Genomic DNA, 15965 nt, shown 5'->3' on the forward strand with positions numbered 1-15965 from the left:
AAAGATTATATATCAAATAAAAACTATTTGCTAAACATTACATGTTTTTTCATTATTTTAAAAAGTTATCAATTAAAAGGAAATGTACAAAAAAATATAATTATATTTTTTCAGAAATTTCGTATTTCATAATAAACCAACACCAATATTATAAATTTATTCTACACAGTTAAAAACTATGATGTTTTAAAATAATAAAGAAGAATTATAGTCCAAGTAACAAATATTTCATAATTTTAAAAATAGAATCTATTAAGTATTACACATTGACATGTATTATTTAAGTTTTTAATTAAAAATATTTATTATTAATACAATTATTGCACAAAATGTAAATAAGAGCTATAATGCTACCTTCCCCTCTACATATATAAAAATTTGCAAATTCTTTTAAACAAATATTTTTAAGCAACTCTTTGAAACAGAAATGGTTAGTAAACCATCTTGACGTATGCTTAACTCAAGTAAATTGATCATTCAATGATTTCGAAATTCGGAAAACGCGATTCGAAACTATCTATCGAAAACTCATTTCCGCTTACTGTCTCGGTCGTTCATACTCAACACATGTCTCGACGTTTCCAATAAGTATTTTCAAGAGCGCATTTCCGTGGGTATTGTAATACGTGGCGAATTTACGCTTCCCGATGGTTTCCTTTTGTACGCGGAAAGGTTCCTTATTTCAGGGAAACGCCGGAAGGGACTACCACCACTGAGACGATGCACTCAACTTTTTGCCATCGTTGGGAACTACGGCATCATCCGGCGACGATAGCTACATCCTCCCGGGTAACATCTTACGAGACTCACCGAACCCCTTAATACGAAACATTCTCGACAGTGGAATTTAAATAGAGCGGAGCGGCGCGTTTAGTCCAACGCCCAGAGCGAACCCGTTGTATCCGAATAATAACTGGGCCACGTGCCCCCCATGCATTTTCCTCACTATCTCTATCGGTCGTTTCATTCGCCGTCGAATACACAGAGTGATCTGGTGTTATCAGGTATCCTTTCAAGTATAGACTATATTAAGAAAGCGGCGTTTTGATATAGAAACTTGAGATATAGCGGCGTCTTGAGCATAATTTTTAGCCGTAGTACCTCTGGCATTTCTTTCTAATTTAAATAAAATTACGCTTAAAATTATGCTTTTTTTAAAAAGAAATTTATGCTAATAAAAAAATTTAAATAGCTCTTTTATAGTATGCATGTTGTTTACATAAAATTTAAAAAAAAATAGGAAAGCGGTAAAATAAAATTTCATATTGCTATAGAAGCAAAATAAAGATACTTTTAATCCATTTTATTCTATTAATTAAGTCGATTATTTAATGATTGTAAATTATTTCAAAAGGGTTTGTAAAGGAGAAATATCTCAACCGTTAATTCCACGTAACCGCAGGTGCGGCTTAACGACGACGGTAAACAGGCAAGTGTCGACAGCTGGCGCGAACCAGGATCCCGCAGGAATTGCACGGAAAATATATCATGAATTTCGCAAGATATTGCATATTTCACGCATATCGTTAAGGTGGTAGGCGCTTCACGTATGTTTCACGCGGGAATTTACTCAATTTTTGCCCGTACAAAAGCGATAATAATAGCGGCAAGTTGCGCATCATATAAAATGAGTCACTAAAATTTACGATATTCTTTCAGATTTTGTAAAGTAAATGGAGATTTTCAAAAATGAACTCGTCAATGTTGGATTGTTTCGCGAAAGAGAAAGAGAAATAGATAGATAAATAAAGAGAGAGAAAAGAGAGAAGAACCGTTCGTTAAATAACGTGGTTTCTACGAACTCTTGGAAAAACGTGTATAGTCAAGCGAATGCTCAGATTTTCCCCGAGATTCCTTATCTTTTGACTGCCACCTTACATGGAAATCGTTGCGGAATTTCAAAATGTCGTCTCTTCAAAGGAACAAGGTTGACCTCCTTCTGCTGCCAAAAGAAGGTTCTAGCTATCTTTTGCGATCGCGCTAAATTCCCCTTGACTTGTATTTGCTAAATCTCTTTTGTCTGATATTACATTGTGCACAAGTTTTTTGAATTTCTTCGTATGTCTGTTCTATCAACGAACTGGAAAATTTAAATCGGATTATTGTACAAAGTTATTCTTAAGAAATTCTTTCTACATCTATAAAATATCTAATAAAAACAATTTTATAGAGAGTTTGCTATCTTAAGAAACAAATATAATAAAATAAAACATGTACATTATTTTATGTATATGCCTGAAGAAATAAATAAAATAAAATTGCTTGCAAAAAATATTTGAACGTCATGACGCATCATCATATTAAAGATTATTAAAACTTTCTATAATATCAAAATAATAGAGTATCATCGTAAAAGCACAATTCGCTGCAAAATGTTAAAGTTAGCACAAATTCGTTACTGTCATTAAAAAAAAAAATCTTGTAAATTCAATAAAAATTATATGTGTAAAAATTAGCTGAGGCAGATTAATGATTAGCAAATACTGTGATGTGTATATGTATTGCACTTAATCTAACAAACAGAAGCAGAATTTGCAGATTCAATAATCAATGTGACAACCAAAATTCAGACACAAAAATTAGCAATACATTTTGGTTGTAACATCAATAAATCTATCTATATCAACAAAAAATGTTTCGGGTGGTATTCACCTAACGATCAACTTATTGTAATTGTCGAATAATACTCCCTAAATCGGTTTATTAATTTTTTCCCCTCATAAAGCTTGCTGAAGTGTGTAAAAATTATATCCAATATGAATCATTAATATAATCAAGTAGGACGCTCAAGCATGATGATAATGCTGAAAAGAGTTTTGATATTCTAACAATCAGCTTAATGAGCATTTAGATGATTCAACATAATTATTATTTTCAGATCTGTATTCAACTAAATTTTTAGATATTTCAGCAATACTATCCTCTGCGTGCAATTGCGTTTTATCCGGCGGTTTACTGTACTAGTTTCTCTTCCAATCGAGATCACGTAGGCGTACAAAGGTGGCGGTTTCTGCCACGGACATGCGACTCGATACCATATCCGCAACACAGGGTTGCTGGCGCATTCTATACGGACACACGCGACGCCGCCGGTGGTTGTACGGTGAAAGTACGAGACGATATTGTAAAGTTGCCGGTACGTACAAGCTGCCAGACAGCAGCATCTGCACGCAACGTTATCTCGATAACCCCCGTACATCTCCCGGGGTGCAATCATCCTAGCATTTCATGGGGCATGAAACTATGAACTATGGATTTGTACGACTATCGAGAAAAATCGAAGCGAAGAAAAGATGCGAGAAGAGCACAGAGAGTAAAAGGAGAAAAAATGAAAAAACCTTCAGCTAACGTTATATATTAGCCACTGTGTTAATAAACAATTATAGTCCTCTCGTGTACACGTGAATATAACTTTCCTTCTTAACGTGACACGTGCATTCCATGCGCGCCATCTTCTGTATGACAACGGTGTCATAACGAGATATTCGCGAGAAGAACTTTCAACACGCACGCGACAAACACAGGCAGTCGCTGACAACCTCTTTTAATTAAGAGTATCTGGAAGTTAGTCAGTAAAGCTACTTGCGTTTTAATAATGTACATTTCAGTAAAATATGTAACGTATTAATTAATGACATGGTCTAAAAATGTATGTGTCATTAAAGTAAATTAAATTATGACAGATAGATAGAGATAAACGAACCCTTTAAATATTTTAGCAGTAAAACAAATGTTGCATGAAAAATACATCCTTCTTTAATTAATACAAGTTTCCGAGATTGATATTATTTTAATAGATTTTTATAATTAATCGCGCAATTTTATAATGGAATTATTCAACGCGTCACAGAAACTAAATTTAATTAACAAACGGATTAGCTTGGTCAACTGACAGTAATCTACTGATAAAACATCATACTTTACTGCTTTTATATACGTACATTTTTTAATGTTAATTCAACAGCCAATTATTATTTATCGATATCAATAAAGCAATCAAAAAAATTATTGATCGCCTGAAAACGGACAGTGGCGTTGTCAACAGTGATTATTAAACACACAAATCCCAGAATTATTGCTATCATAATTAACGCTATCGCCACGGCACTGCGCAAACGTAGCGTAACTAACACCTTAGCGTTCTCTCGAATTTGGTCGTAATCTCTTAGTGCTTTCGCATATATATTCGCCTAACGAGGAACAAGGTGAAATAACTTGAATCAATGGCGTAACACGATTTCCACGACACGATCGCGGAATAAATCATGGAGCCGTTGTTGGAAGGATGGGAACACAATCAGCTCAATACGAGATACCCCGTGGGAACGAAGAAACTGCGTGGAACAGCGGCGATGTCACGCGAAATAACCATTCGCTTGGATTCGATGAAAATGACGAGCAAAGCGCGGCATTTATCGAAAGCGCGACGCGCAAAGAAAACTCGTGACGACATTGTGGATATGGTAAAAGCTAGAATCCTACGCGCTGTGCTAAACTGTCTTTCCGTTCTGTATTCGCATCGTTATTCGTTACACGCGTGACTCGACTTCAGCGTTTGGTATACAAAGAAAAATACAACAAAGCTTATGGCCCGTCACGCAAGTTTAACATATCTAAAAGCAATAACTTTATACATAATTTTTTTGCTATACCATCAAAACTGTTTAATTATAAGTGTTAAACTTGCTTAGCATTGTCGCCATTCTTTTCTATTATGCCTACATACTATACAAGAAAACTCTTTAATAACTTAAATGCAAAAGTCATTTCTTCAAGTATACTCTGCGAAATATAGGTCAGTATCTAATATCTTCACTACTTGTCGAAATAGCTGTATTAATTAAAATTGCACAGCTTTATATCGCGCTACGTGGAGCAGTAAGATATCGTGATATCGCGGCTTTTAAGCACGATGCTGTCTAAAGCGAGCGATTTCTGAAAACTACCACGATAAGAACAATTTCCTTATCTCATTCGCAACCAAAAGAAAGGGAGATAGCTTGAGTTCTTCGAGGCTTTATGCTAATCGCAAGTAATATTCACTATGTTATGAGAATAAATAGATATTTAAGAGGAAATGTATTCTACAAAATTATTCAAGAATATCCATCAATAGCAAAACCATCAGCATGCGTGCAATATACAATTTTATAATGGCACTATTTTCTGTTACATATAAGTATCGTAAATTACAATCTCTGTGTACCTTCTATCATTTTTGATTTATTATTTTGTTAATAAAATAATAAAATAATACTTTATCGCTTTAAACGTATCTAACAAGTATAGAAAATTGTACAAATATTTTAAATAAAAAAGATTTTGTATAATTTTTAAAACAGAAAATTTTGTATAAAAGTATAAGAAGTAACTTAAGATTATCTCAAACAATTAATTTACTTGAAAATGTTCAACAAATAAATTTTAATATTTGCTTCATATTTTTATAATTACATTTTGACAGATTTATTAATTCTTACTAAATATTAAACTTGGGATGAATTTAGTTTGCTCGGCGCTTAATCGGCAAACGGTAAATTAATCAATGCACCGTATTTATCATAACAAGTTTAAAGATGCAACCGAGGGTTGCACTCCAAGAAATCATAGGAGAGACTTCTCAGGGCTTATCGATAAAAGCTAAACTGTAGGGAATATCGTACCAGCAGTAACTCGTTGCGAAAATTTAACTGCCGGTACAAAGGTAGTTTACCGGTAAACGCAAAAACCACCCCTAAACGAGGGTGGACTAACCTCCTGTATTACCGACCGCAGAACTGTAAGAGCGAGTGGAATCTGTCGCCCTCTGCGTGAACTTAGAGCGCATGCGCGTACAATTCGATCGAAAACAACCCCTTGTATCAAATTTTACTATATAAGTTATGGGGGTGAGGATGTTTGTGGCGGATAAGCAAATACGTGTATTCTATTTATAAAAATTGAGAAAAGTTAATATAACGCAAACGTAAAGATTATATATTTCCGGTTAAATATTTCATTTAAATTATTTGATTAAATAGATTTTAATCAAATAATTTAAACTAAATTTTAGTGGTATTATTTTAATTAATCAATAATATGAACAGATTCATCCACTTTCCAATTCCCTTGCGACGAAATATTAATAACACTTCATAAAACTTCTAACAAAAAGAGAGAATACATTCAAAATTAGTTTAATGAAAATTTTCAAAAGAAAAACAAAAGACGTTTCAAAAAACGTTATTTAATACAATAATAAATATTGCTGTTAGAATTATATCACGGTCAGACATATTCCATCGATAAGAAAGATGTAATATGTTCTTTAATGCTTGCTAAAGTTGAGAAATTTTCATGAAAATTAAGAAAAAATTGAATAAATAGTTGACGAATATTCATGTATGCAAAATTTAACGTTTCGAAGACTAGGGAGAAATATTGAATAGCGAGAAAATCAAATTTCAGCTCTAAAATTTCATCCCTTAATAAAAAAGCCTAACAAAGAGTTCACCCTCATTCGCACGTCTCTTATATCCGGTTTTTATAACATTGCAATTTTCTCTCTTTCTCTCTCTTTTTTCTTTGTTGTAGTCTCACAACCTACGACTTTTATTTTCGCCGTCCTTGCAAACACACGACAACCACGTATCTTTTGTAACGACGGATGATTTAAATCATGTTTCCGCATTGAGCAGGGGCGGTTTGGCTGCATCGACCAGCCTGTTGCAAAGAACTACCCTCTTGAAAAAGAAGGAAGACCGCTTTGTGCGCGGAACCATTAAAAAAAAGGATAAGCCGATGAACGCGACCCCTAAGCTATCGTCAATTGTTTGATGATTTTATTGTGGGCGCGCAAGATCATTCAGGAAAGTAAACTTCAAGCGTTTTATAATGGCTCTGTATATGTAGTAATATTAATGCATATTAATGCACACGACCAAACACTCTTTCAGAGGCCATACGCATATAAATTTGAGTTAAAATTTTTTTATTTTTTCAAAAAGTTTTAATTTCTTCAAATTTATAATTTTTTTTTAATCAAAAAACCGTACAGCCATTGAAGCAGTGTACTTTCATGTTTCATGTATATAAAACTGAATTAATTTCACAAATGCAACAAAATGCTGGGAAATGTTTAGGACATGTTCCCTGATATTTCGGAATGAGATTCTAACTGGGAAAAGTCTGGAGGCGTGGTATGCATGCATAACCGCGAGAGCACGTGCGCAAATAAATTCGTCGTGAATTTTCTCTGGAGTACTGTCTCTCTCTTCCCCCCCCCCCTCCTCTCTCTCTCTCTCTCTCTTTCTCTTTCGCGACACAACACGGCTAAAATGCAACGCGCGAAATGGCGAAGCTCCCGTTGCGTCGAGGCTCGAAAAGCGCCATAATATAATGGAATAATGGCTATTAGAAGGGGAATATTATCGTCGCGGGGCGCTCGACTGCCCGCCGTTGGTGGAAGCGTTTTATCGATCGTTCAGCTACGTTCGGCGCGATGAAGCGAGAAAGGGAAAGTGGCTGGTTCGGTTTACTCATTCTTCCGTATTTCCGTGACCTTCGGGACCTCGACAATACACCGCCATTTCGCCAATCGCGACCCCATCCGCGAAGATTTAACAGCCCTTTAGTCAACCTTGACAATTACACGTCTGGAGCGCGCGGAAAACGAATCCAATCAGATAATACGGCGCGCAAAGTTAATTACGTCAAAGTAACTTTTGAACAAATGTCAAATCCGACAGTTGAATCTAAAATTCTAAAATCTGACATTTGAACCAAAAGCAGTGAAATATATATAATTATATTATCATAAAAAAACATATTTATTCCTCGATAATTCGATTAATTTCAAATAAATGCAATTATTAGTATCCTACAATAAATCATACAAATAAAAGAGAGAGAGAGAGAGAGAGAGAGAGAGAGAGAGAGAAAGAGAGAGAAAGGAGAGGGAGGAAGGGAGAGAAAGCGAGTAATATATATTTTTTTAATAAAATTATTTTCGAATAAGAAATCAATGTAACAATCAATCAAATTTAAACTTGCAATATATGCGATGCAAACAAAAATAGAATTACCTATAAATTTTACAATAACAATAAAAAATTCGTGGTTATTATTTTATGAGATTTGTGAAGTCATTAATTTTTTTTAAATGTCATTGTTAAGGTAAACAAATCCTATGGATAAATTTTTTAACGAACTACATTAATAAAAATGTTATTTTCTGTTACGTATGAATCGAAAACGGTGTTTTTCGTGGCCCTTTAACGGCCGCAAAGTCGCCGATTGTACATGAACACTTTCCTCGCACAAGTAACTCATTCCCCCGCCGATCAAGTATGCAGAAAAGTCATGCTGCAATCATTTCCGTACGACAATTCCACACAAATCCCACACGCTTGACCACTTTGCCATACCTTCCCCCTCACCCTTCATTCTGACACTCGCGTTGTACTACCGGCACGTCATCTCGCGACAGGCATATGGTAACTCTTACAAATTCTTGCAAAACTTACCGACATTTTATCGCCATTGGCTATTTCCTATCGTGCGAATCCATTCCCCACAATCAAAGAAAATAACTGACTTTCCTCACTTGTAATATAAATATCTATTAAAAAATGTTAATAAAAATGTTAAACTTTTCAAAATGTTGATCTCAAAATGATCGAGTTACAGACAACACTTTACCGTCCAATACTTGGCTCAAAATTGACTAAACGCTATTAATTATCGCACGGAACATTTTTCCTCTTTTTCGAAAATCAATGCACCAATAAATCACGGTTCTACACATTTAATGACGCCTAACTACGAAGGCAGATTTACCGCAGGGACAGCGGAGACTCAACTCGTAGAGTGTATATGGCTCTGCAATAAAGAAAAAAAAAAAGAGAGTCACCAAGTGAAATTGCATTAAAGCGGATTAGCCACGGCAGGATTGATTTAACGAAGCGAAGCGTGCCGTGTTTATCATGAATATGAGAAAGGGCTGTGTACTCTCTTTGTCCATCTAAAGGCGAAACGTAAGTCCGGGTCACGTAAGCGACTCTCTGACCGTCCCGCCGATCGATTTGCTCTCCATTTTCCGTATAAACGATTCCTAAAAGCGGCGGAATTCCAATATGACGCACAATGAAAAGTCGCAAATAAAGTTTAAAGCTTTGCAGCACGCGCGAAGCTCCTCATTTTCAGGCAAAGCAGGCCCGTTCGAGCGCTTCGTGAGCACGAATGTTCGAAACATGAAACGTCGCGTAGCAACGTAGCGTATCTCGCAATTCATAAATCGTGAATGTGCAACGTCTCGTTTCGAGATATATGTATACTTCTTTGATGTCGAACAATACCAAAGGGCTCGCAATTTGAAATAAACTTACTTACGCGTATATTTTATCTCTTTGACAAAGTGAAGAGCGCCGGACGCTATAGCAAAACAAATTGCAGTTCTTTACGCGAAGTTCACTGTCATAAAAATTAGAATTATGGAATATTGTAATTGCTACACGTATGTTTAAAAGCGCATCTTAGATAAGACTTGTATATAATACACGGAATAAAGACATTTTTAAAAGATTTTCATAAGAACGAAGAAGCGTAACTGTCGCGGGGGATAATATTTTAGGATTCAGCTGTTTAACTCGAAAACAATTTCGTTCAATGACGTAATATCGACGTGAGTTTGCGAGCTAGAGTTCAACAAATTTCGGATCAGAACGGAGAGTATAACGTGTTTTCGACGATGATACTAGAAATTCCGTTAGATGCACTCTCGAAAGACAGGACATAGAGCCGGTCAAGTAGTACATACATAAGTTATATCCGACGGCGGTGATAATTCATTGAATCGCGTTGACGTTCGTAAACTATAATACAAAATCGTATCATTGCGAAACTGGTCACGACTACCATATTCAAGAAATATCGGTAGTTCAATAGTTCGGCCGCAAATATGTGCACGATGCATTGACAGACCTTATGCATTATTCCTCGGAATATTGTATTGCAGTATGTTTAACCATGAGCGTATGCGGAATTGAGGAAAATGATGTTTGTCATATATCAAATATCAGAGCAAACGCAAACGACGTTCGATTCAAAGTATAACGTCCTGCAGTAATGTATGTCAAAGTAATATTGTAACGTGCATGTGTATATGCATAAATATGTATGTGCCTATTACGGTCAATAAAATTATAAAAATCAACGTCGTATATAAGTTCAGTGCACCTCAATTTGCTAAACCATATAATTCCTTCCTTCGTAGGTTTAAATGTATAACTGCAATTAAATGTTAAACTGCTTCCCGATAAATCGTTAGCTATCGCAGAAACTACAAACGGCATTTGATGTTCGCCTCTAATTTACTCAGCGCGAGAGCAACGAATCTACAAAACAATGAAAAGAGGTTTACAATCAAAGAATCAAAGGCGTTCCATTTATCCTCAATTTCCATATCATAGCGTCGTATATAAATAAATGACTAATGTAAGAGCTTCACAGATCAATTGTTTCACATCAGCTCGATTTAATATCTATTTTTAAGTCTTTGGTTTTGTGTGAACAGTGAAACACACCGTGGACTTGAAATAATTTAAAGCGCTATAGATACGAGCAACTCCAAAATTGTGTCAACGAGGTACAAAGAGTTTAGCGAGACTAAAATGGGCACGCTCCCCGAAGTTAATTAGTCTCGAGTGCCAGGTGGTACGACCAGCAGCATAGTTCCCATATGAAAACGCCGGAAAAAAGATTTTAACGTTGCGCGACTCATTGTAACAAGAGATGATAACAAGTTTTTCACGATATTCCACTTCATATACGGCAACATTAGCATGACATCGGGTCGCGTGTGTACAGTAAATGAAAATATAAGCTCGGAATGATAATTACCAGCTCATAATTACTTCGAACACGGAACTTTAACGTTTATCATATTTAAAGAAAGAGTACTATAAAAAGCAACTCTCAGTTTAAAAAAGCTACGAAAGTCTATGAATGCAGCTGCATTGCAAAGCAAATAATACAATCAATTACTTTCGGACATTCATATTATCGCATGAGCTATCGAACAGTAGAATATTACATAATATTCTAACTACTCATGATGGATGCGATGGATCGAATAACAAATTCCAATCAGTTATTATATGATTTATCAAATAACCGCTATTTCCACATTGCTAATAATTATTATAGTTTATAAATTATGCCACCGTCATTTATTAGACATATGCGTATATTGAACAGCACAGTCATTTGTCATTCGCAGAAACCACAGAGAGAAAGTATATAATATAGAAGAAATTGATATAAAAATTATAAAAAATATAAGAAACAGTTCTTTTACGTCTCGTGATATAATTATATTCATTACGTTGATTTACGAATTACGTTTTTCAATCTTCAATATTAAGCGTTATAAATATTACATTATTAAATATGATTAAAGATTAATCAAGAAAATTATTATTAATAGTTTCATTACTAACGGTGTAGTAAATTTTATTATTAGCAATTAATTACATCAATAATAAATCGGTGAATCCCTATTGATTAAGTAATTAATAAATTATCTAGACATAAAAAATATGAATAATACTCATCAACCTTAATTTTAGAGCAATTAATGTGAGATGATCTCTATACATGCTACACGTATTCTAAGTGATACTGAATAATTATATAATAATATAATAGGATATCATTAATAAATTACACCTTGCAACAAAAAAATAATGCATTGTTGCTTGAATTGATTTAAAATTAATTTAACAGATTACTTTAAATTAAATTTTACGCAATTTAGTAAAAAATTTGTTTAATAATAGTACATGTGTGATATAATACTCTTGAAAATGCAATATTTCTCGATAAAATAAAATATGTAGATATTTCAATAAAGTGCAATATGCATATACATCATACGAAAATGATATTAATAACTTTTCCAATAATTTACTAAAACTCAATTTCCATGGAAGGAGAGAAAGAAAGAGAGAGAGAGAGAGAGAGAGAGAGAGAGAACCAAGATTGAAAAATCAAATATAGCCAAATTAAATTAAAAATTAACCAATAATAAGCTCGCGGTAAAAATAACAGACTGTAGAAATGAATTTAACATTGTAAATATGATCTCTCACTGGCATCTCGCTTTAAAATGCAAGAAATTAAGCCCCTTGCCTCGATAGCAGATCGTTTGGCTCTTAAATATTACACGCAATCGATCAAAGTCTAGCTCACCGACGGTAATCGCGCTTGTTTCTGTCAATAATTAGTGCTGTCTCGACGAGCAAATAGAACGTAACGAACAAGGTGATGCAAACTGGTACGGATCTGTCAATAATTATAAAGTAGAAGTATTACAATATTTACAATATGATGATCCCTGCGAATGCGTGGGCCATGTTAGCGCGCAAGTATATAATTTAATATTAAATTCAATAGATCAACAGATTAAAAATAGATCAGTTTCACAACGAGATACGCGTAGAAGAAATACATTAGTGCTGCTCGTAATAGAACGTTAGTTTGAATCCACGAACGCGGAGCTCCGTCAGTCCCAATTTTGCAAGCAATTCTCTTGAATGTCGCGTATACGCAGCGTGCTATTACACAGTCTCATTAAAACGTGTTCAACGTCCGGTAATCGTTATTACTCATTTTCTATTTGTGTATCTAATTCGATTTCAACTGCCGCACGATTTATCGCTTATAAACAACGATAATATTACATTCGATCCTTTTAATCGTGTTCTACGTAAAATTCGTAGTTACGTACAGAAATGATAATAAAACTTTTTCTCCACTAAAACTCCACAACTCAATAGATGCTGCAATCACGATAAATTTATTTTCCGTTCTCCACGAGAGCATCGCATCTCGTTGTTTTATGTTTGTCGCGACGAACGAAGGGAATGATCGCTTGCAAATTAATGAAACGCTCAACGGCTGTGAAAAAATCGGTAACGTGCCGGCAAAAAACATCGGGGGTCGCGTGAAAAGCAAGCGATTCAAATGCAAAATTACAGGGTAACTAAATCACAGGACGTGAATGCAATGGCTGCCAGTTGTAGCGAGAAATTTACCGGATGCGTCAACGCGACGAAAAACAACCGCGAGCGCGCACGCAACGCGTACGAGAATTTAAATCTTCACGCTCGGAAAATCGTATATAAAGCGGAAAATACATTCCGCATGTAAGGACTGATGGCCCGTCATCGCATTACATCAATGCGCAATCGCGCATTTCTCGATACACCATATCGAGCTTCTTTTTAATGGATACGTCGATACGCCGTGACTGCCTGACGCTTTTATGGCAATCGGTCGAAGCCGCAAAACCGGCTGCATCATAAAAGATGCGCAAGAGAGGTCAAAAGTCGGCGTGACGGTTACTCATGTGACGACCGGTCAAATCAGGTTTAACGGCTAATAAATCTATATTGCATAACATAGCCGGCAACTTATATATGGAATGTGTGGAGAATTCCACACTCGGATTAATCTGAGTGTGGAAATTTCACACTCGGAATTTAATAAATTTCTTCCAAAATTATTTATGAATTGTGACGAGAGCTACCACCATGAACTGTCACATTATATGATCGGGGTAGTCAGAAAAATTGTAACATTTAAAATGGGGCTTTAATTTGTTGAAAAATTAAATTTCTTGATTTATCAAACCAACGAATGACATATGGTATTAGTGCAAGACAAGTTCACATCAAATCTCTTTAGATCGTTTGTCCATACAATCATTATTATCGTTATCAAAATTACAATAAACTAATCTACTGATTACAATGCTTGCTGATAAACATTTAGATTTAAATATCCAATACTATTCTATCGCGTGCACGGCTATTATAAAGAGCTATTATATATTATAAGGAAAACAGTATTAAGTATCACTCGTATTACGAAAGATATCCAGCTCAAGCAATTTGAAAAATGAGTAATTTCTTTCAACGGTGCAATTTCCGGCTGTGTAGCATCAGATCATAACACTTACGTCATAAGAGTACCGTGTCGAAACTTGTTGCGAAATTTGCGTGAACGTGACAATCTTACCTTAAGCTGATGTTGCGGTCGTCTGAGTGCGCCCTGGTCTCGTCGTCCACCCAGACGATCGGCTTCCGCTTCCAATCCTTCCATCGAGGACTCCGCTTCACTCAACCAGGCCAAGAACTTGTCTAGCGACCGGTCGAAGTTGTGGAGCGAGTTCATCGCGGAGTGCAGTAGTTTCCCCCGATTGATGATGCTGGAAACGGTCGATACAGTATTACATTCGTGATCTACAGTTTGATTCGAAGCAAGTTTCCTAACTCGAGAGGCTATGGACGCAAGTAGAAACTCTAGAAGCCCTAACGCACCACATTTGCTCTATAAGTTGTCCCAGAAGACGCACATTTTCTCTTAATTACAATTTCTTTATTTACACTCTTGAGAAATTAATTTCTTTACACATAGATCAAAAAATTTCATTAATTTGTTTATAATTTTTCATTGCTTCTTATAATTTTATAATTTTTAATATAAACATCTGCTAAATAAAACACAAATTAAATTATTACAATTAAAATGCAGTAAATTAATTAAAAAATAAGAATTTTTTACTTTTTTTATGTATTTCCTCGCTTGGATTCTAATAGCTTTAATTCAGAAAAAATAATCTACTTTAAAACTTATTACATTATAAATACCCATCATTTATACACTGCATTCATTAATTATAATTATTGAAATTGAATTAACAATCTGCTTATATTTTAAAGTCTACGTTTAATTCTACTCAATTTATCTCAGAGATTAATAGCTAACCATAAAAACTGAACTGCAAGAAAATGCTTTAAGAGATTATGAGAAATTCTTGCACACAAGAAACTCATTATTACTCACCTCGTGTTAAGATTGTTGTATCTCTGGTTGATCGTTTCCGTCATTTTCTTCACCCGTGTCGTGTCGTCCTGCTGATAAACCGCTATCAGCTTCTGAGTGAGCTGATTAAAAAGTTCGATGTGATGTTTGTACTGGTGCAGCTCAGCGTGAAACGACTGTGAAGAAAAGAAAGAATACGAGATTGTGAAATCGAAGAAGGTGGGCCAACGGAAAAAAGGAAAACTTATCTAACTCCGGCTTCGTATCGAGTTAGAAGAAGCCGTGCCTCTTTTGCACTCGAATCTCGATAAGTCGGTGAAGTTAAACCTTCGAAGAGAGCTTCGGCTATATATAAAAGTTTTTACCGTAAGATGCAACTTTTCTTTAGATATCCGCCGGCACTGATTGGTCCCGATCATACTTGCAAAGTACATCAAGATAAAAACTTCAGTATAAATATTTTTTTCGCCAGAAAACACGTATAAAAACAATTAAAAAAATACTCGTAGAAATGAAATAATTTTAAATAAAAATTATAGAGATAAATAAATTAATCGATTTCTCTATCATGTCGAAAATAATGGAATAATTGAGTTGAATTATTTCATAGGTCTCATCTCGGAATCCTTTTATTTATTCAAGAGACATGCAGAAAAAACACAGCAAATGCGTTACACTCAAAGACGACGCGACGGCATACTACTGCGAAAATAAATTATTCCATGAATTCCATCTCATTTGTCTCTTTTAAATGTAAACACAGCTCCTCGCACGTAACGTGCCTCGCCAGATGAGATCTCCTTGATTGAGACGTTGGAAGCTCCGTTCCTTTCCCACAACCTTTTTTTCAGACCGCATTATATTCTCGTATGCAAAGTAGAAGAAAAGATTACTAGAATGAGCGTATTACCGGGCCGATGAATTCCAAAATGTTCGCTCAATTTAATTTTGCTTACAAATGGGAAAAGTTTGTGGCTTTAAAAAACATTTCACCAGCAAACTTCTGATATACGTTCAGTGTGCCTGCGCGTAAGTATATTAAATAACAACACAAAAGTATATTGCATCATCGAAACGCTTCTACATCAATGTTTGCGGTA

The 15965-nt window shown here is 35.1% G+C and overlaps 1 protein-coding gene across 21 annotated transcripts in view; it reads right to left on the reverse strand.

Annotated features, from left to right (window-relative positions):
• Nucleotides 1–15965, reverse strand: part of LOC105833385 (dystrophin, isoforms A/C/F/G/H) — a 459023-nt gene that overhangs the window by 270802 nt on the left and 172256 nt on the right. For all 21 annotated transcript variants that reach the window (XM_036283830.1, XM_028191394.2, XM_028191395.2 and 18 more), the window contains 2 exons: nt 14887–15041; nt 14059–14248 (listed from right to left, as the gene is read on the reverse strand). In XM_036283830.1, coding sequence (XP_036139723.1) covers nt 14059–14248; nt 14887–15041 — 345 coding nt within the window. The remainder of the gene's footprint in view (nt 1–14058; nt 14249–14886; nt 15042–15965) is intronic.

This window comes from Monomorium pharaonis, chromosome 3 (assembly GCF_013373865.1).
Source record: "Monomorium pharaonis isolate MP-MQ-018 chromosome 3, ASM1337386v2, whole genome shotgun sequence".
In the NCBI taxonomy this organism is placed as follows: Eukaryota; Metazoa; Arthropoda; class Insecta; order Hymenoptera; family Formicidae; genus Monomorium; species Monomorium pharaonis.